General features: G+C 40.1%; 1 protein-coding gene across 1 annotated transcript in view; it reads right to left on the bottom strand.

Moving 5' to 3' along the window:
* The window catches only part of LAPTM4B (lysosomal protein transmembrane 4 beta), a 62,477-nt gene continuing 35,432 nt past the window's right edge, over nt 1–27,045 (bottom strand). Inside the window, exons 6-7 of the mRNA XM_057400516.1 lie at nt 21,227–21,322; nt 1–2,906 (exon numbers count right to left, since the gene is read on the bottom strand). Coding sequence (XP_057256499.1) covers nt 2,832–2,906; nt 21,227–21,322 — 171 coding nt within the window. The 3' untranslated portion in view covers nt 1–2,831. The remainder of the gene's footprint in view (nt 2,907–21,226; nt 21,323–27,045) is intronic.

The raw sequence follows: 27,045 nt of genomic DNA, 5'->3' as shown, positions 1-27,045 counted from the left end.
GAAACTTAAGAAGCCAAGTTTTTAATGGATTTCTGTGCCACAGATGACTATTAAAAATGAATTACAGAAAAAGCTGTGGTGTGGATTTCCGAGCATTAGACATGGAAAATTAATTCAACAACTGAGGATAAAAACCCTTCAGCTGGATTTCATGTCTCTTCATGCAACACAGGGAACCTAGTTTTTCTTTGGAAGAGGAGGAACTCATCTCTCACATGGGTCATCTGTACAGCTGAACTTACATTACTTTATGAGCTCCCTCCTACCTGTCACCAGCTGCCTCAGCTGTCTATCTACAGTACATGCAGGAAGGTCATGGTTTGGTACCATAACCTTCCCGCCCTCTTTAACTCAAAATGGACAAAATCCAAAAGGTATTAGGAGTACTGGCAGGACACATATAGTCGCACTTACGCACGTATGGTATGTATTGAAGAAGTCTTGATTCTTTAGTAAGACAAGCTAAAGCCTACATAAATTTCATGTGAATTAGCACAACATTATCCCTATAATGATGTGGAGAAAAAGAAGCCCCAGCTTTCTGTGCAGTTCAGTATAGCCCTGTTCTGCATTACACACTTCATCAAACCTGGAAAACTGCCTGCAATTCTGGACAGTGAGCTAAAAGCTTGAATTATCTCTTGGTTTTATTGTACAGTAAATTATAGAACCTAATGGTCTGTTCTCCATTTATACAGAATGGAGGGAAAGCTGGTGAATGGATTGGTGAGTAGACAGAAAAACTGTTGTTTAGGTCATTTACAAAGAAAATCTGGCCATGTCAGATTGATTGGGCAAGAATTTGCATCTGTTTGTGCTTGGAAGACCAGTAAAGTGATTTCCATAGTTTTGAGGAAACACCCTTTTATTGTAGAGAAGTTTGTGTACACAGATGCAATGTATTTACAACTGGCTTTTCTCAAGCAGATGACTGTTTAAAATCCTTCACAAATCTGTCAAGAATGAAAGAAAATGAAGCTCAGAAGCCCAGCCAGCCAGCCCAACCCCCAAATTCAGATTCATTCCTGAAGATAACTGTAATGAGATAATAATACATGGAGTTATTTTGAAGGAAGCAATAGGACTGTGACAGAGATCAATGGATGGACTTCAGGATTGGTTCAGTCAAAAGCATTGCTTAGTTTGTTCTCAAAGTAGATGAACCCCAAAGTAAAATTCCAACAAGCAGATGGGGATCTGCCTTTCCCAGGGGTGTGGAAGAGGCAGGCAGAGTCTGGCCCTTCCTTCCCTGGCCTCTGCAAGGACAGGTCACAGTTGCAATCTCCATGTAGAGTTGTTCCTGTGTTCCCCTGGAAAGCTCTTTTTCCAGGAAAAGCCAGGAAAAGTTGCACTCTTGTTCATTCTGCACAATGGAGTCAGTGCACTGAGGGCGAGAACGCGTGTCCTCCTTAGGGAGGGTGTGAACTCACATGCCAGCCCAGCCACAGGAGACACAGCAGCAAGGTTTCTTCTGGTGCCCCTCTGCACTGCGGCTCAGCTCTGCACTGCCCTTTATCTGGGGTGGTGTGCAGTGGCATCAGTCTAGCTTCAACCTGTTCAATCACCCCAAAAGCAGAGGAGACAACACAGAGGGAAACCAAGAGAGGTAGAGACACACATTATATTCCCTTCCTTGTTCCTTTTCAATTAAAAGTAGAACCTTCATCAGCAACAAAAAGTTACATGTGCAGGAGGCACTTCTCTGGGGAATAAATAAATACCTCAAGCAAGCATTCATGGATGGATGAGTCCCATGGGAAAGATTCCCAGCACAACCAGTTCAGTCATAAAAGGAATCTAAAATCTCCACACTGATGTATATGAGAAACATGCAAAACATTTCTGTTGATACTTGAGGAAGTTACATGCATAAATTTCCCATAGGTTGGGAACATATATCTTAGAATCTGCATAATTGAGTTCACACTCAGCAGAACATTGTGATATTTACAGGCACATTCCAATGGAAAAACATTTGCATATTGAGTGTGAAAGTTGCAGCTTTGTCACCTAACCATGGGACTTTAAAAGTAGGGATTTTGTGACCTCACAATACTATTTGTGAGGTTCGTGGGAAGGAAAAAGGTGTACAGGCAGGAAAAGAAAATTACAAAAAGTTGGTAAGAACTATTTTTTTTTTTTTAAGTGTTAAAACGGTTGTAGGCTGGGACAAGGTGAGTCCATGTAGACCACAAGTTCTGGCTTGTTACACACCAGAGTGCTTTGTCTACTCTTATTTCCCATACTTATTCTTCCCAATTAAATTTGTTTCCCATTAGCCAGGTTGATAAGTGTATGGATAGTGCATAAGAATCATTCTTCTTCTTGCAATCATCATCCTTTATAGTATAACAACTTAATAAATCCCTGCAGAACAGGAACGAAGTGGAATGTCACTGTTTTGGACTTGGTCTGTATTCTGAAGGTGAAAGTGGGCATCTGAGAAACACATTTGTAATGCTTTGGAAGGTTCACAAATTAAAAAAAAAAAAAGTAAGTTACACTCTCAACGTGATTGGGAATGCAAAGTTCTATGTTCTCGATCAATCACTGCGTATCAGACGTGGTGGAAAAAGCTATTCAGTGACTACCCTAACCGTAGCACTACCAAGAATTGTTCTGAAAGTAGTTCACTAGTTTCTGAAACACTACTGCAGCAAATTATTAAAACTATCTACAGAATTTTAATGATACAGTTTAGTTTTCAATATGTCAGCGAACCAGCAATGTATAACCCATAGAGGTTGTATCCTGGAAGTGGAATTGTCAAACTATTGCTCCAATGTCTGAAAAGTAAAGCTATCCTCCCTAGGTACACAGCACTCTGTCACTTATGCTGACACATAAGGTGGTGGTGGATCTTTAGCAGCTCCATTCACAGGATCATCATAAGGTGGCAACAGGACCTGCAGGAAAGAAAAAAAAGGTTATATTTTTTAAAAAGAAGCTATCTGATAAAATTTACCGAAAAGAAAACCCTTACGGCCTTGGCCTAAAAAAATAGTCAAAAAAGAGTAAATTAGTAAGCAGGAGCAGACAGTTAGAAAATGAAACACTGTTAGTCTGAAGTTCCTCCTTTTCAATTTGTGTGACTGTTTTCATTATGAAGGAAAATGTGATTTCTCCTCATTTCTTACTGACTCCAGTGACAGCTTGATTCAGCCAAAGATCATTCATTGATGGTACCTGAATTTGTTCAGCCTGGTAGTGACAGTAGCTGCTTATTCTGCAGCTCTCCTCTGTCAAGAGTGCTTAAATTATGTCTTCTGGAGGAGTGCTTGAACTGCTAAGCCAGAGTGAGAAAAGTCCTGAAAACTTCTCTTCCTGAGCTCTCCCTGGAATAGCTAATAATTTCTTGGGGGGGGGAATAAAAAAAGAAAATGGAGAACAAATTACACAATGTCTAAATAAATCTCCAGTTTTGTGCTTCTGGGGCACTCAGCCATAAGAAGGAAGACCTACATTCCCAAAAGCACTTCAGTGAATACTTAAACATCTGATAGAAATTAGGGCAGCTTTAATCATATATCATCCCCATTCATAGGAGTCCAGGCAGCTTCCTAGGGCATGGGAGATGCAAGTTCAGGCCACACTGGGCAGAGAAGAGATTGGAACCAAGACTTCTACTTCTTTAGGCAAGAAAGCTAGCTATTGTGCAATTTTTGATGGCACCAGCACTAACATTAATTAGCTTGCATGTGAAAAGGCAAAGGAGCACTTGGTCTGTGAATCCCAGCAGGGACTGAGGATAAAATAGATGCCTGAATGAAGAACGAGTGTGTATGTTCCCTAAAATATCTCAGTATTTTGTAAGAATATCAGTTGTAATGCATTGGCAGAGATATTTTATGCAGCTGAAGATCAATTATTCATGATGGAATTTCCAGATTTATCATTATTGCTTCTTGGTCATTGAAAAGTACATAAAGCTGATTGTCTAAACATGCATAGGGAAAATCCTGATCTCAATAAAGTCAATGGAAGCTTCACCATGAGAGGATGTCACCTGTTCCTAATGAAGTTGATAAACCTGCCTGCAAAGAAGCATCTGTAATCATCCATTTTGGACCTCATCCACAACATAACAAAATCAGTGGGAATCTTTCTATAGATTTAAATAGACTTTGGATCATGGTTTTGTAGGATAGTTCCATGGTTTTGTAGGATAGTTCACAATTATGCTTATGTGAGTTTACAGACGTGTTGATGAGCATGTGTTCAAGTACATCTGTGCAAGTTTGTTAGATTACAGAATGGTTACCCTGGCATCTTCAGCCCTTAATCAAAAAAGTTTCATTATTTAGAAAAGAAAATTGTCAGGCCATCACTCTTTATTAATACCATATGTTTGAGTTTGTAAATACAAAACACTATGCACACTGTATAATAAAAAATATAATAAAAAAATATAATAAAAAAACCCTTGTATTTAATAAATACAAATATTTAAAAATGCATTTAATAGATTATATCAACTTTAAAGGGTGCAAACAGTTCACAGCTGACTAATCTAGTGAAATTAGGACAACACAGGGAACTTCAAATAAACATTGTGATAAAAAATAATAAACATATTTTGCAATGTAACTTTGGCGAATCAAACCGCTAGACCATGTAAACTGAAAAACACTACAATTGAGAGCCTCTTCCTAGCACTGATCGTTAGTTTAATAATAGGGTTTCTAGTAAAATCCTTGTGCTACTAAAAAAGCACTAGTTTCTCAAATGTACTGAAATGTTCATTACTTGATTATGAAGCAATATAATTTGTAATTAAATCTGTTCTACAGATGACTCTGAAAATGAATCGAGTTCACTTTGTGAAGATTTAGCTGTCTTACTGAACTCTTGTAATCCTAAACCCCAAACTGTGGTCCATTTCTTTCAGGTTCAGAGTCCATCAGGTGTGATAAGAAATAACAACAGATGCAATCCAAAAAGTTGTCCATCTTCCAGGTCTATGAGCTGATTAATAAAGGACAATACCTCTTCCTGCGCTCCGATCATCTTTTAGGTCAATGTGTGCTAAGACTACTGTAGTTACATCAGTGTTATTACTTCAGCATTGAGGTTGCTGTCATTCACAGTAGGTCTACTAGAGGGTTTACTGAGATGAGTAAGTGTCTTCGTTCCCTTCACTCCAGTATGAAACAAAATCTGTTTATTAGTAGAACAGCCTTCTGGCGAGTCTTTTACCTCCTCTGAGGTGGGCACTCTGATTTGCTCTATGGACCCAAAGCTCTTACATGGGTCCATGTCCCCAGGAACCCTGGGACAATGCCTCATCACAAGAAAATATCTGCAGTGGAAATATTTGCAAATGTCTGTAAGGTTTAGGGTCACTGTATTGCTGGCAAAGGTTATTTGTCTGAACAGTTCTATCAGTGATGACTTTACAGGTTTACTCCCCACACATTTTTGTGTTTAAATACTTCAGTCTCCTGATCTTGCATACCCTGGCATGAACACAACAGTGATAACAAAATAAGTGTAGAATGAGCAGAATTCAAAATTACTACCTTTGCCTAACAGTGTCTGAGTTAGACAAAGAAATATCACCAGGATATTAAACAAAGGGTAAGGTGAATGAAGATGTTGGACAAAACACGGAAGAAAGCCCTCAGGGTTTGTGGAATACATGGTTGGAACCCCAAGTATCTCATGTCATTAGTATAGTAAAAGTCTTTTAAACTAATATAACTGTTCAGCTTTCAGCCAGTGTGGTTTTATTATTGTTATTTAATCATTTGTCAACATAAGTCTAAATTATCATCCTTCAGCTTTCACAACAGCTTGATAACTCTGCAACCACTCTAGAACTACAAATATTGCAACTCTGCCTCTGTAAGACTACCTTTTAACTATTTTTTACATTACTTTCCCTTAACAATTTTTCCATCTTTTCTCAATTAAATCAACTTTTCTAAGTTAATTTTGGCAAAAGGGAAAAATACAATAAAACCTGAATTATCTCGGCTTTTAACTGTTCACTGTTGAAAAGGTTAACAGTTTACAAAAATCTTAAGGAAAAGAGAATTTCATTAGAATTTTAATCATTGAATTTATACCAAAGTATCTGGTATGAAAATCTAGATCAGAGTGGTTTTCCCTTCTCTTGTGTTAATTTTAAATCTCAGCATGGTTTAATGGAAGCAGGTAAATGCCTGGGACAGGAACCAGCATAGTTATTCAGGCAGTATGTTACTCTCCAGACACATAAAATGGAAGCCAGTCACTGAGCCAAAGGGTGAATTCAGAAACTGGAAAAATAAACATAAACTCACTACTCAGTCTTATATAAGAACCTAATTAGAATGGATGCAGTCTAAAATAATTCATGAAGAACAAAAATATGCATATTTTACGTCCATGGTATCCACAGGGTACAACATCCACTAGGGCAACTGATGCATTGCTTCCTAGGCACTACATTTGCTTGTTTGTTGTGAATTGGGAAAACTGTATGTTAGTTCCCCTGGATGCTCTGGGACTAATGTTTACAGTGTGTTTGAGATTGTCACTGGCAAGTTACTACAAAACGTAGGTATGAAGGACCCCCATTTTTGGAACTCAGTGATCCCTGTGAAAAGACATTCTGGCTTTTTATCAGTAGACCAGCAAACGAGTTTAGATGGTTGCAGGGGTCAGTACTGTAAGATGCCTAAAATCCAAAGGACAGAAGCTCCTGACTTCTTTCAAAACCCCTATAGTTGTATTTAAGAACCATGTAGCATTTTAACATCATTCCTTACTATGCAGCCAATGGAGGAGCTGACATGACTAGTTGTCTGGTGATAAGCATTGCACAGAGACTCTTGAGATCAGAGCTGTAGGGGCTCCCAAACCAAGAGGGTTCAACCCACAGCTCTTGCCATATGAATGCTCCAGACACAAGGTTTTCAGTCAGGTTGGAAGAACCATTTTCCACCTTCCCGTTGTCACAGTGAAGCCAAGTGTGCAAGAATCCACGAGGAAAGAAAGAAAATAGGAGAAAATGTGACTATGTAGCCCGATGGACAGGTTAGGTGCTTAAGTGGGACAGGGAGCCCCGGGTGCTGGGCTTTGCTCCCAACACCATTTAGGCATTTTGTGATAAGCAGTCTTGTTGTATAATACACAGAAATAATCCAGAACTGACCCACGAGGAATCCTGGTCCTGACTTAGCTGTTGTCATCCAAGTGGTTTGAATAATTGTATTACATAAATATCTCTCTATTATAAACCACATGATACATGATGACCTTTTCTGGAAGAAATAATTACCATACAGGTTTGCCAAAAGCTATAACATATTCAGATAATATAAGCATTTGTCATTTATTTTCTACATCCTGGTTAATCTAGCTTTGGAGAGCAATTTTTTAAAACATTGCTTAGAAATATGCCTAAGAAGAAAAACAGGCAAATAGTTGTATATTCAAACAGCCTGAAATTAATCTTGGCCCAAAAGTTTTTTTTTTCTGGAGAGGAATTGACTTTTAATAGTGACTCTGTACCTTTGCAGCTGATTTCCACATTTACCTGAACTTCCAGTGGAAAATTTTCTTTCTTCAGCTTATGTACAAGTTTCCTCATATTGCTGCCATTATTGCTGTTTGAACTCAAACTCTTAGATCTGTTTGGTATCTAGGACATTTGTAAAGAAAATGTGCTTAGTCCTGTATGAGTAAATTTCAATATTTGATTCATTGATTATTTCTACATTCTTGATAGTCTCATCCAAAACTCACTGAACTCAATACAAATCTTCCTGTGTCTCCAGAAAACTTTGGATCACTTCTTTCCAAGCCATTTGTATTCTTCACCGTGTAGAACGGTACAGTTGTCACATAGCAGCTTTGAGTTTGAACAGCATTTTGTCTGGCAGCTATATGTCTCCATGGCAAAACAGCTTGCTGATGTCTTGTTAGAAATAAACGCTGCTAGGGACAGCTCTAACATACTTTCCTCTAACACCTTCTAGAACAGAAATGCATTTGATAATCCCAAAAAAGCTACAGATTCAAGCTGTCTATGGAAGGTGTAGATGGTTGTAGTGAGTGTTCGGGTTGCTTTCTCAAACTTTAGCTTTTCAATAAAACTCTAGTCCTTTACGCTGAAGGACTTCACGCTGCATCAATACACAGTATATAGACAGGGACAGGTAACCATGAGTAATTGAGAGGAATTAGGGTCATCACCACTGCAACTTAATCCTGGTCCTGTCGCTGACCTTTTGAGTTTTGTCAAAGTGCTTGACTTTGTGTTTAGGAAGATCTCCCATTTGTGAATCGGGCATATTATTTGAAACATCTTAAAAGGTATTGGGAAACCTTAAAACAGATTTAAAGCTCTCTTGGATGAAACTTTCATATGACTGTATGAGACAGGGACTAAATCATGGAAATACGCATGAACTAAAAATATATTTGCGGAAGTTTCAGCCTATGCCTGGAAATGTTTACCCCAACCTCTTCATCACAGCTATGCATGCCTTACACATCATTCCTCTGCAGAAGTGATCTTTACATTTCAGACACCCAACCCCCTACCAGGAATCTTTATGGGACACCCATGCGAATACATGGGGAGGAAAAGGAGAGAGGGCCAAAGGAGCCTTTTCTTTCACATAGCTCACAGACAAAGTGTTAGTGGGTTCAGGCCTTACACTCTGTTTACTGAAAATGGGAGAGAGAGTAACCACAGAGTGAATAGTGGTAAGCAGATGGTGACAGCATACTAAAGCCAGCACTGGACTGTTTCACAGGTAAAAGTGCTGAACCACAGCTATTTCCTCATCCAGGAGCCTCTGTCCCACATGCAGCCCCTGGCCTGGTGATGGGACGAATGCTGACACAGCTGCAGGCTGAAGTAGTCGCCACATGCCTTTCTTCTCCTAAATAGGAAGAATTTTCTCCTTGGTGCAGCACATCGCTGATGCACCAGGTTCAGAAACAACACAACTGAAAGATGAGGTTTTAAACAGCACATGCCTAGTTGCACCAGTCCTCTACTCTGGATTCATTTCACCTCAATGATTCCATGAGACCACCCAACTTATACCAATCCAATATCATTTTGGAGAGCATTTAATGGTGCACAATCACATTTACTAATTTTATGTTTATTTCCTTGCTCTCATGTCACCCACACAGCCAAGAGGAGTGGAATTTCCTTCCACAGCTGCAGTGCTTTGAGGAGCCATTAACTGCAATCTAACCCAGCTCAGCTGCGGTGAAGCTAGCAGTGAGTCTACAGACAGCTCTGGAGGGAAGGCTGCTGATGTGACCACCTGTCCAGTTCAAAACAGTCCCAACAGCCCTCCTGTTCTGTTGGGTTCTTGACTACGCAAATATTATGGAGATCATCTGGGGAAAACAGAAGATTTCTGTGTGCATAAACAGCTATTGCTGGCTGATTGCTTCACTCTGTATGCAGGAAAGGCTGAGAGTAATCCTGTCTTTGCAACATTTCCCTGTCACGTTTGACAACGTGGTTTTCTTGTGAGAACTCTGAGATTACGGAGGAAAATGTAAAGTTAAGGTGTGTTTTTTGATTAAAACGTTCAGAAATCCAGATCTCAGCACAGCTCTGTGCTGGAGACCCAAGGCACCAGGTGGCAGCTCTTTCCTTCAGTACTATGCATAATAAAGAGCACTGGACTCACTGACTACATAATGAATTTTGTATTTTATGTGAAAAGAAATAAGCTTATCAATGTATTCCATGTTCTATTTCCTGTACCAAGTTTTCTGGCAGTTACTATATATACTGGTTTTCTTGAGGCACATTCTTCTAAAGTCTCTAACATTTCTGTATGTAGGGTGGGAAAAAATCGCGTTTATCGAGAGCTTCTGGAGAAATGTGCTTTTTCTATAATGTGTGCCCAAGAGTTTTTAAGCCCAAAGGCTTTTCAGATGACTCAGAAGTGACTCACCCAAGGTCTTCCACTACCTTTAATATCTAATACTTTAAAAATTCAGTTCATGAAATGGAGGTGCAAACTGCACCTTTGGGTCACCTGATCTGGTCATCTCTGAGATAACTTCAGAAAAGTAGTAATATTTGGCCCTGAAGAACAGTAGATCATGTACACTCAATGGGAGAGATTGACTGAAACAGTCAGGAAGTATTAAAACTAAATCCATTAGAATTCAGTTTTCTCTTTAAGCCCTTAACATGAAGACACACTTTAAACTGACTGTATGAGAAGACTGACAGGCCTCAGGAGAAGAAAGAGCTTTTCCTAGTAATGAAGAAACTATTAGTAGTAGTAGTATTGTTATTATTACTACTACTACTGCTAGTATTATTATTCTGTGGTGAGAAGCACTCAAATGTTGCATACAAGATAAGCACTGAAGAAAGAAGTAGGGATTAGCTTTCATTACACTGCAGCTAAACCACTTGCATGCAGGGACAGCCCTACTGGATCAGGTGAAAGGTCCATCCAGACCACAGCAATTAGTGAAGGATGATGAAAAAGAGAAGTGTAAACCAGAACAACGAAAGAAATTAAGGAGGAGCAGTACAAACATATATAGTCACGACATGCCCAGAATATTCTTCAAACTGGTAGCAATTTGAATGTCAGGGACTTGCTGAATCAGTGGTCATGTCTTACAGGAATTTTTCTTCCACTGATTTTCCTAGCCTGCATTTGAATCCATGTTGAATTTCAGCACCTGCAGTGTCCTGTGGTAAGCAGTTTCACAGCTAATCTAGGTGTTACATAAAAAAATGCCTTCTTTGGTGTGCTATGAAACTTGCCACTAGCTATTTCATTGAATCTACCCTGGTTCTTTTGCTAGGATGGTGAGCAGTTGTTCCTCCTTTACTTCCTCTGCCACTCATTACTTTAAAGACCTCTATCATGTTCTCTTTTATTCTGTCCCTCTTTCATCCTGCTAAAGGTCCTTGCTCCCCTGTAGTGTAGTTCACAGTTAATTTCTTCATACAAAGAAACAGTTTTGGGTCCGGGCTGAAGAGAGAGCTCCAAGACCAGGCATGTGAAGAAGTATCACAGTCAGGAGGGTGCTGGGAAGAGAGATGACCTCCATTTGGATGAAGCTTCCTTCATTGCTCAAGAGGGCAGCAATTAGGTGTTCTTCCAGATGAACTCAAGTGCCCTTTAGAAGCAATTCTTATAAATAAGTGCTTATAAATATATGCTTCAGGGGTGGCTGTTTACAATGTAAATGGCTGCTCTGGTCAAATGAGTTCAGTCAAAGCAACCGTTTCTGAGAAAATCAGAGAGAAATGTTTACAAAATACCTTTCCCATCTTTCTTTTTCTCCTTTCCCTGTCCCCAGATGAAAAAGCCCTGGGTATAGGGCCAAAGCTTCATATCTGAGCCAAATTATCTTTCATGTGAAATGAGAAATGTTTTACTTTGCTTTAAGCACATATGCTTTTGCTTGAAAAGTTTGTCCAAAATGTCCTAGTTAGTTACAATTTAAGGGTTTCATGATATGTTGTCTGTCAAATAAATCCCAAGAAACCTTTGCCTCAATGTGGACAGGAAGTATTTTCATGTTTATATGCATGCATTTCCTTTTGAAACCACACTAGAATGATTACAGATGGAGTAACTGGAAGCAGAATAACTCTGAGATAATTTATCACCCCATTCAGCAAAGTAGGCTGCAAAACCATCTGTGCAAAGTTAGAGTTGGTATGTTTTATTTTCCTTTGACCAAGCTGCCAAGCTTCCAAGCCACCAGCTTTCCAAAACGCTATTTAAGAAACTTTACAGGAGTTTATGGATTTCTGTAAGAAAGCATCACAATCTTTTCAGCACTCCAGATACAGGAATAAATGCATATATTAGTAGGACACAGCAATATTTAGGGACAGATTGTGATTACTCTTGCCTGGGAAGAAAATTGGATTCGGGAAGCTATTGTACTTTTCCATCATGTGCAACCTCATAAAAGTCATCCAGAATAATGGTGTAATTACTTTCTCCCTTCAAAGGTATGGAGGGATAATCCACCTCAGGCCGCAGAAGTCTTTCCTGTGTCTTGGCCAGCCCTCTACTGCTGCATGTCTAGTTGCACATCATGATTTTGTATGGACAGAACATACTTATTTTTCAATTTTTCCTTACTTTTTTTTTTTCAAAATGAGAGTTTTCTGGATGAGCACATGCAGGGGGTGTTTGCCTGCAGGTCATTTATACTGAAAACCTGAAGTATCCTTTGTGTAACAAAGATGTGATGTGTTATCCTGAGTGCAGAGACTGTGTCAGAGCACTAATCTTCCAACAGACTTTTTAATTACTAACCTGCATCTTTTTCTAACCTTATCTCCTCTTACAATTACATTGTGTATCCCACACAAGAATAAACAATACAAGCTCCTAGGAACAGCTCACATACAGCAGCCAAATGGTTTAATAGGAATGGTTATCTCCCCTAAAGTGTGGCTATCACAGCCATGCTTGCATTACAGATATTACTGAAAATCCTTCTGTCTTATCTTCATATCACCAAAAGCATTGTTTTTCCCTATCTACATGGCTAAGGACATTGGGTGACCCAATGTCAGTCTTTGGGCACTACACCAGAGAGATGGGCCAGTTGTAAAGTTTGATGACAGATTTTGAAGTCTCACTGTAACATTTGGGAGCAGTAAGATCTGGGATTTTAAGATGATCAATCTCTACTGTCTTCCATATAAATTTTTCAACTAATTTTTATTTTTAAACAAGCAAACACATTCTTTTGGTATCACTATTAAAAAGTAAGGCATAATACTGCCGTATAAAATGGCACAGGTTTTTTTGTACAATGTATTTAGGCAACTCAGACCTTACTTTCCTCACTGCTCTTAAGACAGAGGACCAAAACCAAAAAGTGCTCTGCAGTATGGGGCAGACCGCAGCCAACGGTCCATAAAAAGTCCTGAAGAGCTGGGAAGAGCACAGTTGCTCTGGGAGCCATTAAAGTGAACTGAAATTAGACTGAAAGAATGGTTCAGAAGTCCCCAGAAACCATTAACAACCACAGGAAGCCAGATCTCCCCATTATTGTCTCATCTTTAGCAAAACAACCGCAGCAGGGTGCTCCTCCCTGGAGCTGAGCATCGCTTTCACACCATATCCAAGAGGACAATGCCACCTACTGAACCACCAGCTGCAACAGCTCCCTCCATCCAGCTGATGACTGACGTTCTTTCTGCATCTGCCTAGTTTGTGGTGTTGGGTAAGTTTCAGCAGTGATGCTCATGGCTGGAGGGACTGGGATGTGTGAGGAGTTCCTCCTCTGCTTGGCAAAGGCTAGGCTTGCACTGTGTGAGGGGATTTGATGCAAAGACACCAGATGAGCTTGTGCTGGAGCTGAAAGCAGGACTGCCTTTGGGAAGAGCAGCTCTGCAGGAGGGCAGGGCTTCTAGTGTGGGCCAACTATATAGTAGAAAGCCACAACATGGCTAACTGCTGCAGAGACTTTGCCTCTTGCACCCTGCTGTGTTTCCCTGTTTGAGCAATACCTGCCTGGGTGAATTCAGGCTTCCCTCATCCTTCATTGCACAGTGGAACTACAATTTGAACCTGACCTGAAAAATTCACACATGGCTCAGCTTAACACCCATACATCCTTGGCAACAGGGATTTAAGTTGTCATCGGCTTTTGCAGCACTGATGCATATCCTTTGAATTATACTGAAGACTTTGACTCGTTTTCTGAAGCCCACAAAACAGCAGCTGTCAGATGGTAATGAATCAACCCTGCTAGGAAAAAAGGGTCTGTAAAGAAACACTGCAAATTTATAAACATTCTGTTTCATCCCACATTGCAACACTCCCAATTAGTGAATCCAAAGAGATTTGGAAGATTTAAATTACACATCCCCATTTCATGTCTTCCTTTTAATCTAATTACGAATACTGAGAACAGATTTGTCTATTCCTATTGCAAATCTCTTAGGAATTTTATGTATTAGAATAATCCCAGTATTTGAGCTGCAAACATAAATACAGTTTCTGTGTTCAAGATAAAAATTTACTGGGGAAAATAGATTAAAATGTATATTTTGATCTTTTAATTTAACTTGTAAGTAAATTTAACGACTGTAGTGACAAATGAAAATGTTTTGGAAATCTTATTTTTAAATTTAAGAGGGCATTTGCTCCAAATTGTCACTGTTCCAAACAGCACAGCTGGCTCCTGACAGCAGCTACCTTGTAATAGGTAAGACATAACAAGATAGCAAATAGCGCTAAGCAAAAGATCAAACAGGCAGTATGAAGTGATTCAGACCACAGGAAATGCTTGATTTTAGGACAAAATCGTTTCACAAACCAGGAAGGAGTGGAAGAAAGAGCAGAGTATAGATGATAAAGTGGGGAAAGTTAAAAAAAGAGAAGGGAAGGGAAGGGAAGGGAAGGGAAGGGAAGGGAAGGGAAGGGAAGGGAAGGGAAGGGAAAGGAAAGGGAAAGAAAAAGAAAAGAAAAAAGAAAAAAGAAAAGAAAAGAAAAGAAAAGAAAAGAGAAAAGAAAAGAAAAGAGAAAAAGAAAAGAAAAGGAAAAGAAAAGAAAAGAAAAGAAAAGAAAAGAAAAGAAAAGAAAAGAAAAGAAAAGAAAAGAAAAGAAAAGAAAAGAAAAGAAAAAAAGAAAAGAAAAGAAAAGAAAAGAAAAGAAAAGAAAAGAAAAGAAAAGAAAAGAAAAGAAAAGAAAAGAAAAGAAAAGGAAAATGAAAAAGGAAAGAAAAGAAAAGAAAAGAAAAGAAAAGAAAAGGAAAGAAAAGAAAAGGAAAGAAAAGAAAAGAAAAGAAAAGAAAAGAAAAGAAAAGAAAAGAAAAGAAAAGAAAAGAAAAGAAAAGAAAAGAAAAGAAAAGAAAAGAAAAGAAAAAAGAAAAAAGAAAAAAGAAAAGGCCTTCTCTTTGCTAAGACTGAAGAACAACTGACACAGGATGGCACTTACTAGAGGTAAAACATGAAACGCTGGAGAAGCTGAATAGCTCTTTGTTGGCAGATGCAGACTGTCATGATACTTTTATGCAAAACAAACAGAAGAGGAGGAAGTGCACACACATACAAGCAAGACATGAAAGCTGGCATCCACAAGAAGCCTGAGTCCTCTGAAGATTCTTGGGCTAAAGACATTGCTATGGGAATGTTACAAGCACAATTCTGCAGAAAAACAGATCCAGCATTTAAACCACACTCCCAGGTCTCATGTAGACTACTGCATGTGGTTACTAACTAACCACCTCCTTTACCTCCAGCTCTGGGCAGTTCTGCTCCTGCTTCTTCTTCCTCTTCTCTGCCTCCTGTTTTACCTGCTTTCCCTCTTGCAGGTCTATCCAGGCAGTTTCCACTAAGGAAGGTCAGACCTCCTCTGCCTGGACTCAACTGGAGGCCCTGAGAAGGGCTCAGAGAGCGAGTCACACCAGGGGTATTCATTTGTGGTGTTTGCTCACTTTAAAGTATGCTCATGGTTACTACTCACTGGAGAAAGATGTCTCTGATCTAGTGCTCAGTAACAATGCTGTGCGTACAAACTGTTGCACACCACCAGCTACCTGGTGAACACTGCCAAGTCTGTAGGACTTTTATGCCACATTATGGAAAGTTATCTTTAAAGCAGTATCGTTCTCCAAGTTGTCTTCTACTCTTAACATGTACCATCCCAAAACTGGCTGGAAATCATAGTTCCCAAAGGGCCTATCATTTTGTGCATGGTTTGTCTGTCTCTGGGCGCCATCTCCTGCTTCAGTCTGTTTAATTGGCATGAGTCTAAGGGTTTTTCTCCAGTAGCCAAACAAATTGTCTTCCACACATAATAACACAAAGAACGTTTTTTCCAACCTTATCGAAGAATATTTTTCCTCTGCTCAGAGGAATCATCCAACAGGAATGAAAGACCTAACCCTGCACTTCTCAAATAGGTTTCCTATTGCTTTGAGAAAGGGAGAGCAAACAAAAGTGTTGACAGATTAATTACAGGCTACTTAGCTGATCTCATGTCCACAGAAGGAATACATCTGCATTGAAAATCCAAGTAACTTATTAACTGTTGCAACTAAATCTATGTCAGGTAGAATCTACTGAAGTGATTTGATAAAGTACGTAAGGATCTAAATCCCACTTTGAAGAGAGATTTACGGCTTTATGCTTTATCCCCACTGGCAGCATGACCGAAGATAAAACTTCCATTGATTGGCTTCAGTGAGAGTTAAAAATAAACAGAATGAAATCCCCTGGCTGTCCAGGAACACAAAGGAGCTGTTCCTGCTCCAGAGAACAAAGTGGCTGACTTTGGGTTATCTTCTGAGCTCAGAAGCTGTCATTTTTTACCAAATTAGACGAACATTTCCATGGTATTGCTGTCACAGTTTAAATTAGTGCAGAAAACTAATCTTCATCCATGGTGTGCTTGAGCAGTTGGTAGGAAAAAGCAATCCCAGATTGGGGAAAGTGGAAAAAAATAATCTTCAGGTTACTACAGTTCACTGCAGGGGAGTTACCTTTCTGCCATGCCAAAATCTCCTACAGATATCTCCAGAAAATGAGGGGAGAGCAATACTGGAAGAACACTTAGAGGGGGTAGATTTTACCATATCTCTAAGAGGCTCTGCTGTGACTAAGGTACACAGCTGGATACCCAGGTACTAGCATTATCAGCCCCAGGAGCACTAGGGGGTCATGTCTTCCCACCAGCTGGGGTCCATTCCCGTGCCCAGTAGTACCTCCTGGTCCCCCCTTCCACAAACACAGTCTGTTTTTTGGGCAAAGACAGGTACATTCATGTGAAGTTGAATTTTGATCAAGGACCACAGGAGGAGGACCTCTCACCTAAGAGGGGCAGCAGGAATATCCCATTCAGAGCCTGCAGTGGGGAGGATGCCCTTTTCTTCCAGATGGCACACTTGCAAAAGGGATGGCTTAAACCACTGAGTGAAAAAAAAATCAGATTACCTGGCAGCCGATAACCATATCTATCAGGTTAGTTACAATTCAGATCTATGAGCATTATTTCTAAGAACCAGTTTGACTGGGGGGAACTAACTTTCAGTGCTGGGAATTTCCTCCCTAGTTCAGTCCACACTTGAGTTGTTCCCATGGCTTTTAGTGGTATTACAATTGGATAGTCAGTAGGAAGGCAGAGACAGCTGAATATTGTTAAAAATAAAGTATTACTGAATTGGTGTCTGGTAACAGAGAGGGGTCTATACAGAGCATCTCATGAGGAGCATGAGAGAAGGTACGACAGATGCAGCAGAGTGCCAACGACCAGTGCTGGCAAAGAGCAGTGCTTTATGAGGACAGAAAACACAAAAGCTCAGCTCTTGGAAGAACGTATCAGTAGATTTCCACCACGCCACCAGACAAGAAGATGACAGATGAATACTGCTGTTGAGATGCTCCCAACATGAATTTACAGAGTCACGATGGATTTGCTTTAGATAGGAATGGGGGAAACTAATTGTGAGATCAACCAAAGACTTCCTGAATGCAGAGAGCCAAGGAACAAAAAAGCAGGCCTGCATGGCTGTGCTTAAGGACTTGTCCATTCTCCTAATCAAATTACATCCAATGTGATGTGTAAATGTGCTTACCCACCTTCCCAGTGGTAAATTAAGAAATACAGTAAAACAAAAGATAATCCAGTTACAATTTTCAGAACAGCTTCCTGGACTGGAGAACCAATTATATACAATCACAACTTCTAACTCTCTTGAACCAAATCCTAGCACTCTATATTAAAGAAGTTTCTTACTTTCCTAAGAAAGAGACCTGTAATTTAAACATCTCAGAAGGGTTCACAGCTCCTGCAGCCAGCAAGTAACTGTGGATCCTTCCTGTCTCTCATGCCACAGCATCCCAGCTAGTAAGGATTTGACTGTTCTTCTTGAGAAAAGCTCAGTCATTAATGTCCTATTTCCATTTAAATTGAAGATATACTTGTCAAGGTTTCTGAGCAGGTAAAACAGGTAACTTCTAGTTCAAAAGTTATAAGAGGGAAAATAATAATCCTTATGAAGGTATAAGTAAATTTGTATTTATCTGGCAATGGAAGATCCAAGAATCTGATTTTGCCAAGGTGTTAAAAGACCAGAGATAAAAATAGCTATTGCTGGTGACATGTCTTCTTTTACAACAGACATGTCTCCCTTCAAAAAAATGGCACACAACAACCATCAAATAGCCATAACATGAATGTAATTGTTTATGGCTATTAAATTGTGTGTAATTAGAATTAGTAGAGGAGAGGGGCTTACCCATTCTTTTTCCATTTTCAGTACAAATCTTCCAGGTATATAGAATTTTGAATTCAAGGATGAATTAGTTGATGATGTGTTATTGAAGGTAGAGATTTCTTTTTTTCCTCTGAATGCAAATTATAATAGAACTAAGATATACATTTTAGTTTTAAGTTATTTTTCAAAGATAGCTCTCCCACAAAAAATTAGAAGACACAATAATAAAGCATTTGAGTAATAAATTTCTTAGCTCCATTGAAAATATTAATGTAACTGGAGAAAGATTCTGAATTTCTAATCATGCAAATATATAAACCAGATCTTTTAAGTTTGGCAGTAAACTAACCCATACTGTAGCCTATATCTAAACTTTATTCTAAATTCTTTTTTCATTGTAATACAGTGTCTAGCACTTGAAAACCTAATAACTTAAAAAAATTGTGTGTAAAGTGTAGATGTGATACGTCAATTACTACGCAGTACAAGGGATATTAGGTGGGATCTGATCTCTAGGTTTTGGAAGTGTTGGGGCATATTTAAAACTTGTTAGTCTAAGTGTAGCTCTTATGCCCAGTCCCATAATTAAACTTAGATTTTCACCTCCATTTGTACAGACTGGTATTCTTTCAGCAATTATGATGATAAGTATGTATCAAAAAACCATCCCTGAAGATGAGAATATGCCCTGCAGAAATGAGCTGTAGCTCTGTTGGAATTCATGTAGCAGTTTTGAGTCTAAAAATGAGACATTTCTTTCAAAACAGAGAGCAGAGACTGACCCACATGTTTTAAGAACCTGGTAGTCTAGAATTCAGAGGCATGTCTGTGTGAAGGAGCCCTAGCGAAAGAAGTTTCCCAGCATCAATAAAAATAAGAAAACATTGTTTTAATACAAAAGTACACTTGAGTGTTGGAGGAATATTATACAATTCAACAGACAGCAGTGATCTATCACAGCAGTTCAAAATTTCATGAGGTTTCTTCAAGAGTCCTAAACTCTCAAAGATCCTCAGCACTCAACTTTCAAGGCCCTATTGTTCCACACTTCATTTTTGAAACCATTTTTATCCATTGTGTTGAGCTTACTTTTTTACAGTCATCTGAACAGGAGTTCTTGCTGATGTCTCTCAATGTAGACATAGAAAAAAAGTATCTGAGTCTAATTTGAAGGGGCAAATGAAGGGAACAACAATCTTTGGATCCACAGTGGAGAATAAGGATTTAACCTAATCTCATCTCATTTAACTGATGTAGAAAGAATGAACCACAGATGCATCATATCTGAACGCAAGACCATATTCAAATTAAGGCAGCGTGAATATTAAGGAAAGAAGAGCCAAATGGTCAGGCCACTAGCTAGGAATGCACAACATTTCTCAAAACCTGCCTCTTCTGTAGCTGTCTTGTAAGATCAAGATAAGCAAAATTAATTTAAACTATCACTGCAAAAATATGTCATCTGTAAATGAGATAAAATGGCTTCCATTCGCACAGAAACACAAGTACTTTAAAGATGAGGAGGCAGCTGAGAGCACTTCGGTGATTGCTAACTACAAAAGTGCCAAGAGAGGTTTTGTTAACCAGGCATCTCTGAAAACCAAAGTATTTTCCTTTGCCAAAGCAGCAAGTGGTTTTAATGTAGCTTTTAAAAAGCCTTAGTAAATTTAGTTTGCAAAATAATCCAGCTGACACCATCCCACCACCGAGCCTGCCAGTTCTGTGGGTTGTAGAGTTAGCAATGTTTGAAGATGAGTTACAGCTACCCGCAAGCTGAACAAAAGAGCTATCAAAATCATTTCACATAAACCTCCTGGTTTTACTCAAAGTAAATCCCAGTAAAGAAAGTAGTAAATACTTCTTAGCTTTCAATAAACCTGTATTTTTATACTTAAATGTCTTGGTTGCCAACTCTTGTCATATTCTGTAAAACCTTTTACGCTTTTCTTAAAGCTCCAGGTATTGAAGACAAATAACTACGCAAGAGTTACAGCTTTCATGCAAAAGTTGTAATGGTTTTCTAAGTGGCTTTTTTTTTTTGCAGCTGCAAAGGAATACTCATTCCAGTGGTTTTAAATTTGAGGTTTAATACCTCAGTGTGTGGAGACCACCCATGATTAGGAAAACCTGAGGAAGGCAATCCTCAAATTTTACCCAGATGATCCAAAGGACCGAGTTCATGCTGCTCTCATTCTGTTACATAAATGATGTAAAGACCCTCATTACATAAGCCAGTGGAGTCACCCCAGGGACCGATTTGGCACAGCTCTAGTGTGTAGCTTGGGTGGAACCGAGCAGCTCCACGGAGATACTGCTGCAAACAGAACCAGCTCTCTCCAGGGACTCTTTCTTCTTGTGTTCTTCAGTGCCTTCTTCAACAAGCAAGACCTTGCTTAGCAGTCAAGCTCTGCATGTACCCATGTCATAACTAACTTTCTATAAAATGAACCTTCCATTCTTTGAGGTTAAAACCTGCTTATTCATTCCTTTCATGTTGATCCCCTTTCTTATTCTGCTTCCTTACTATACAAAGCCTATCATGTGCTGGGAGATGAATCCCTGAACTTTTGTTGCCTTTTAGCTCCTCTCTGTGAGTGTGTAAAGCACTACATCACATGTTGAGTGTCCTAAATGACAGTTTCTACAGTGAAATCCACATTTCACAGCACATATATACTATGGCATCCATGGGTCCTAATCAGTCTCCCCCCCAGTGTCCAGACCATCACACAGCTGAAGAGCTCAGAACTGGGGGCCATTCCTGTGGCCACAAGGTAAACTGTAGTTTACGCTTAACACTGATTCTTTAACAGATTATATGCATAAAATAAAAGCAGTATTATAGCAGTAGATGTGATTTGTAACCACAGTACACCAGTCTGTTGAATCTCAAGTCTAAACATAAACAACAGATGAGGATGATTCTATGATTCTATGACTCTTAAAAGAATTAATATGGTTAACTAAGGAGTCAGAATTTAATGTAAAATAAAGCTATTAAACATATAATATTAGACAAATGTTTGTGATCTAACTTCCTTACCGCAGTGTCGTTGGTGGTAATGTACACCAGCACATCTGAGTTGTTTCTGCCATTAATGTATCGGTAACAGTTCCACACGCAGCTTATCAAGTAACCCTGAAAAGAAAAGGGATTTATTATTCTATGCAGAAAAATAAACTATGCAGTTTTCTGTTAGAGCAATTCTGTTCTTATATAAATAAGCATATGAGCCTGCTAGAAGCAAGGGACAGTCACTTTGCTGGTTGCATTGACTGTAAGTATGTGTAGGGGCTCTGTGAGTAATCTAGCACCTTTACTCATAACTATAGTTGAGGTTGTTCAGCCTTGAGAAGAGAAGGTTCCAGGGACACCTTACTGTGGCCTTTCAATATATAAGAGGAGCTTCTAAGAAAGATAGAGACATTTTACCAAGGCCTGTAGTTTCAGGACAAGGGGCAATGCTTTTAAACTGAAAAGGTTTAGACTGGACAAAAGGACTAAACTTTTTACAGTGAGGGTGGTGAGACACTGGCACAGTGCCCAGAGAAGTTGTGGATGCCCCATCCCTGGAAGTGTTCACAGCCAGGCTGGATGGGGCTTTGAGCAACCTGATCTAGCGGAAGGTGTCCCTGCCCACAGCAGAGGGGTGCACTAGATGACCTTTAAAAGTCCCTTGCAACCCAAGCCATTCTGTGATTATATGGTTCTGTGGTTATTGATACTTGTGTTGCACTATGAGCTGCTCCATCTAGGCAGAGATGCAGCAGCCTAGACCTACCTGAATGAAATTTACTATTCCAGATATTTGATATTACAGGTAGTAGTAATATTCTTCAGGTAGACCAATCGATTTGAAAAGAAGAGGTTTCTTTGGTCCTGAATATAGCTAAAGTAACATCATTTTGTGTATATAACCCCCATTTTCCTTAAATGAGCAGGTCACATATGCTGTCTTTCTTTCTTACACCTTTCCAGAAACACAGAGATGAGTTCAGTCAGGCACTGCGTTACTGTGCATGGGACACTGCATACTGTCAGGGGTGAGTTTTACTACATAAAATGAAGGCACAAGTTAGACTGTGGCAAAAGAGGTGGTACTGCAGATGCAGAATTCTCAGGAACAGCAGCAAAAAGTGAACAGAAATCAGTTTTGAATTCCTCCAGGGGAAGGATGTTTAAATATCATCAACTGGGGGTTAACGGTATTAGAAACTGGAAGCAAACCCCACTAAAAAGAGCACAAGCATGCTGGGGACTGAAGAATCACCCAGCAAATTACAGGAAACCCTCCTTGTCTTCTGGCCTGGCCTGACCTGACCTGGCCAATGATTTTGTGATGATCCTATATATCAGCTGATTGTTCTAATACTCTGTTTCACTTAATCTGACATTAAATCAATGTATTCTATATGATTGGAATGTCAGGGGTCTTCCTATTCTTGCCTGTCTAGAGGAACATGCCTGTGTTAAAGTTTTAATTGAAATCTGACATTATTTCTAACCTTTTAACCACTGTTACAAATTATTCTCCTTTTTTTTCAGTATAAAGCAAAACAAACTGCTATTGTAGCAATACTCCTACCACAGAATCGTAAACTCCACTGGTTTTGTTCTTGGAGCTCGCTTGGCTCTGGGTGTGGCTGCTCCCTGCCAAACAACTAGCTGTCTCCACTTATTTTGGAACTGGTTGGGTGAAGTGCTCATGTCCATCATCTCCTTCACCAGCAGGAGAGATTCCAGTTTGGCCAGCAGAGGTGTGCAAAGTGACTGGAAGAAAGGCAGGAGGCAGTAACACATGTGGAGGAGCAGGAATCAGATTTTCAGCATGCCAGGGACAAGGCTGGTGGGAATAAGCAGATCCCTCTGGAGCTCTCTGCTTCCCATGTAGTCACACATGACAGTGGTGAGGAGAAAAACCTCCTAGTGCCCAGCTTATATTTTTATTCAGTAGGTTCTGCACAGCACACATAGCGTGTGCAAATTAAACTGCCAGCGCCGATTGGATTTGCATCTGTGCCTCACTGAGTGAGTCATACTTCTATGACTCACTTGCACTGATGACCTTCCTAAAGCCTCTTATCCTTTTGAGCTGCCCCGTGCTTCCTCCCTCTCCAGAGCTGTCACACATGAGCTGTGTTTTTCAGGATGCCACATGACTCACTGATGGCTCGCTTGCAGATCAGGAAGGTTTTTCAGCCAGGGCTGAGCTGGCTGAAATCCAGTAAGTTTGCTTCCTCTTCTCTAAGGCATCTCACAGAGCCTGGGTGACTTGGAGGTGTTGCAGACTTCCTAGTACTTCTGACCATCAAATGGGGAGAGCAAAAGGCTTCTGGAGCAGCAGAGTCCCAAAGAGAAGGTGAGACTGACTCTACAGTGTAAGGTACTAAAACCTGCCCCAGGCTACTGAAACAAGTGGAGCAAAGGCATATGCATGGAAAACTGCATCTTTTACAGAATTAAATAAAATGCCATTGTTAATTATAGATAGCAATAAGTTGTTCAGTAGCTTTCAATGCTCAGATACTATGTGCTAAGAAAGGCATGAGAACTAGTACAGAACAGAGACTGAATACAGTAATCTTCTGTGGGGATATAGCCTGACTTTGTAAGACACCCTTTACATTAAGCCTACCCTATTTGCAGGCCAATTTCTATACTCCTGTCAAAATCCAAACTGAGGGAAGCCCCATTTCAGATAATACAGTCTTATCTGGGAGACGCTAGCAGGAGATTTATTTTTAAATGCTCCAATTCCATTACATGTGGTGAATAAAACACATTTAACCCCACAGAGAACTCCTACAGCTCTTCCAGCTCTGAGCCCTAGCTCTAATCAGCCCTGATCCTGCATGCACGGGTTGTTTCTCAGTGGGTGAGGTCCGTTCCAGCCCTTGAATTAAAGAGGTCATTAACCAGCACACACCAAGTTAATTGGCTCCGAGACAGTGACCCACATACAGCTGCGAGCTGCAGCAGCTTTTGGAGCATGTACTTGTCCAAGGGCTTTGGCCTGCAAATCATGAGTCATGGAAACTCATTTTCCTCAACCTGTAACTTCTTCTTTAAACTTGTTCCTAATCATTGTTTTCTAATGATGCTGCTGCACCGTTATATGGGATTGCTGACTCAGTTACCAATTTTTTCCTGAAAAACTTGGCTGAGCTTTCCAATACTGCTTTAAAATGTGTGGCTGGACACGCAGTATATAAATACATCAATTTTTCTCTCAGGAGACCAATATTCACATTTGGAATAGGTCCTGTGTAAAGGCATTAAACCACTGCAGCCTAATCCACCCTTGCGGGTGTTCCCGCATACCACGGCACAGGCTGCTGACAACCATCTTTTGGGGGCAGCCTCAAGCAGCCACCACGTGAAAGGAAGGGTGCACAAGAAGGACTAAATGTGGAAACAGGCACTGTGCCTGCTTCTACTACATTTCAGTCTTCCCCTTTGAATGGTGAGAAATGACTTGACCCCTGAGGAACTGAAACCCACAAAAAGTTCTAACCCTGCCTCTTGCTGTTGTTACTGCATATGCACTTGTTAAGTGGCATAACGAAGTAATGTACTGCACAACTTCTGCTCACCAGACATGTGTCTGACCAGATGACTGACCAGCATCTCTGTGGAAATTAGAGGCTGCTGTATCCTGCTGTTTCTTGTAACACAGCAAGAAATCTGCCTATCTGGGTCAAAGCAGCCCTCTGGGCTGCTCTCTCACTAGCAGCAAGCGCAGGGTGAATGCCACAGACCCGACAGAGCTCCCTTGGGTTTGGAGCTTTCTGCACCAAGTCCCATTTTATTCTTCCATCTGCTGTGAGTTTTCTATTTACAGAGCTGGGCTGGTCTGCAGTAACTGGTGAAAATGAGATAAAGATTTCTACACAAAACAAAATTTATATGAAGATTTCAGACGGATGCTAATGGCAGACCAGTCAGCCATGTGTATTTCACATGTTGGTGCTGCAGGAAAAACAATGGGTTGCTGTGCTGATGAAATCTGCAATTAAATCTTACCTTCTCACTATCCTGTGAGTATAAAAAGGCTGCAAACCTTGCATTTCTTTGCAGTTGTAAAGAAATGCAAGAATTAATGATGTTAAACCACTAGCATGCAATGGTTATGGGCCAGGACATCATCTCTTGGCTCACAAGGCACACATACACATATATGATTTAAAGTAAATGACCCTTGCTTTAGAGATGCTTCTCCTATAAGAACTCTGCCACCAGCAAGCCCCGTACTGGGACCTATCCCAGGCTTTCTTAGAACAGGTAGCAATCTCATGGCTCTGTGTTGGCCACCCCTGGGAGCAGGGATCAGAGCTTGGCTGTTAGGGCTGTTTTTGTGCCCCGACTGCTGCTCCATCATCGGTGCAGGAAGGTAGCAGACACTGGGGTGATGTGCTGCAGGTCAGGGTTCTCCCTGCCAGGAGCCATCCCCCATGGGCATGAAAAGTCTCAGGGTGAGCACAGAACTTCATTCTACATTATCCTTTCCCATCTGCTGATGACACCAAAACATGCAGAGTGGTCTCATCTCCAGGCTCAACACCTTGTACATGCAGGTTATAGGCATATTATGGAGATCAGGGTTAATATTCCATTTGGTGAAGACCAGCCTGTCTCACTGAACTGGAATACCTTTTAGCTGTCCCACTGGCAACTAGTTCTTCTTATCTCCTTTCCAGCAAAAGAATGGCAAGAAGAGTCCAGTACTCTGCAGCTGCAGAGTAGTCAGGGAAACCTGTTCTAGTTGTGTTTGTGCTCACCAGAGCTTAGATCATTTGGGCCTGGGGATCTTTGCCCAGGGTGACGAGGGAGAGGTTGAAGCATCAATCATTCTGTCTCAGCAGCTGGGACTGGCCAGAGGAAACGAAGCCCCTGTTCTCCAAACCGACTGCAGAGCAAGGCACTACTCAAAAACCGTGTTGGCCATATGCTGTTTGAAATCCTGTGTACATGTATATAAATACATTTGTGCTGCTGGATGCCCTTCCTCAGCCAGATAGGAAACACATATGTTTCATAGTATGTAACTCTGGTTCAGTTTCTAAACAAACACAGTAAATGGCATAACACATTTTGGTCTACCCTGAAAAAGATTCTGCATGAAAGCACCTGGAATATCCATTAGCTGCTTCAGATCCAAGTAAATCCTAAGGACTAAAAAGACAAGTGCTTATATGTAGCTAGCTGGCTCCCTTTTTTGCTACCCTCTCTTGTCCCCCTTCCCTTTTTGAAATCCCACTACTGCAAAGCACAAAATCACATTATACTGCTATATCTTGGTTTCTGCTCAACAGTGCTTTCCTTTACATGTAGCTTCACTCAAAACAAAAGCATAATGACGCCAAATGTTTCTAAGGAGTTACGTGATTCTGTTTTGTATTTCCCACCAGCTGAATGCAGCTTTTACTACTGTAGCTTTTCCTAGGCTACAATGTTTTGTTTTCTCTCCTTATTTCTAGTTGAACTCCAGAGGGAGAGGGAGCTCAAGCATATTTTTACTCACAGTACCTTTTCAGTTTCAATGCATAAATGTGGTACCATCTGTTAAGTCTATCAGTGATAAAGTGTGATGCATCTCATAGTGTCCAGCTTTCTTTTCATGGAGCAGACTACATAAATCTGCATAGCAGCTCTTCTGGGAACACAAGAAATTCAAATGAAAATGCTAAGTATAATTTAGCATGTGTTTCTGCATGAGTCATATTTTTTGTGATTCATTTGCATGATAATATGCTACTAGAATGAGCATTATATGAACCACATATACTCTTGGAAAAAACATAAAACATGTGTTCGCCACTTTAAAACAAAACTAGTCTTTTTTGCTATTAATTTCTTAGGTT

This window comes from Pezoporus wallicus, unplaced genomic scaffold, assembly GCF_028554395.1.
Source record: "Pezoporus wallicus isolate ANWC-B61680 ecotype Strahan unplaced genomic scaffold, APGP_CSIRO_Pwel_v1 contig_7985, whole genome shotgun sequence".
Lineage (NCBI taxonomy): Eukaryota > Metazoa > Chordata > Aves > Psittaciformes > Psittacidae > Pezoporus > Pezoporus wallicus.
This window is presented reverse-complemented; position numbering and strand designations above follow the sequence as displayed.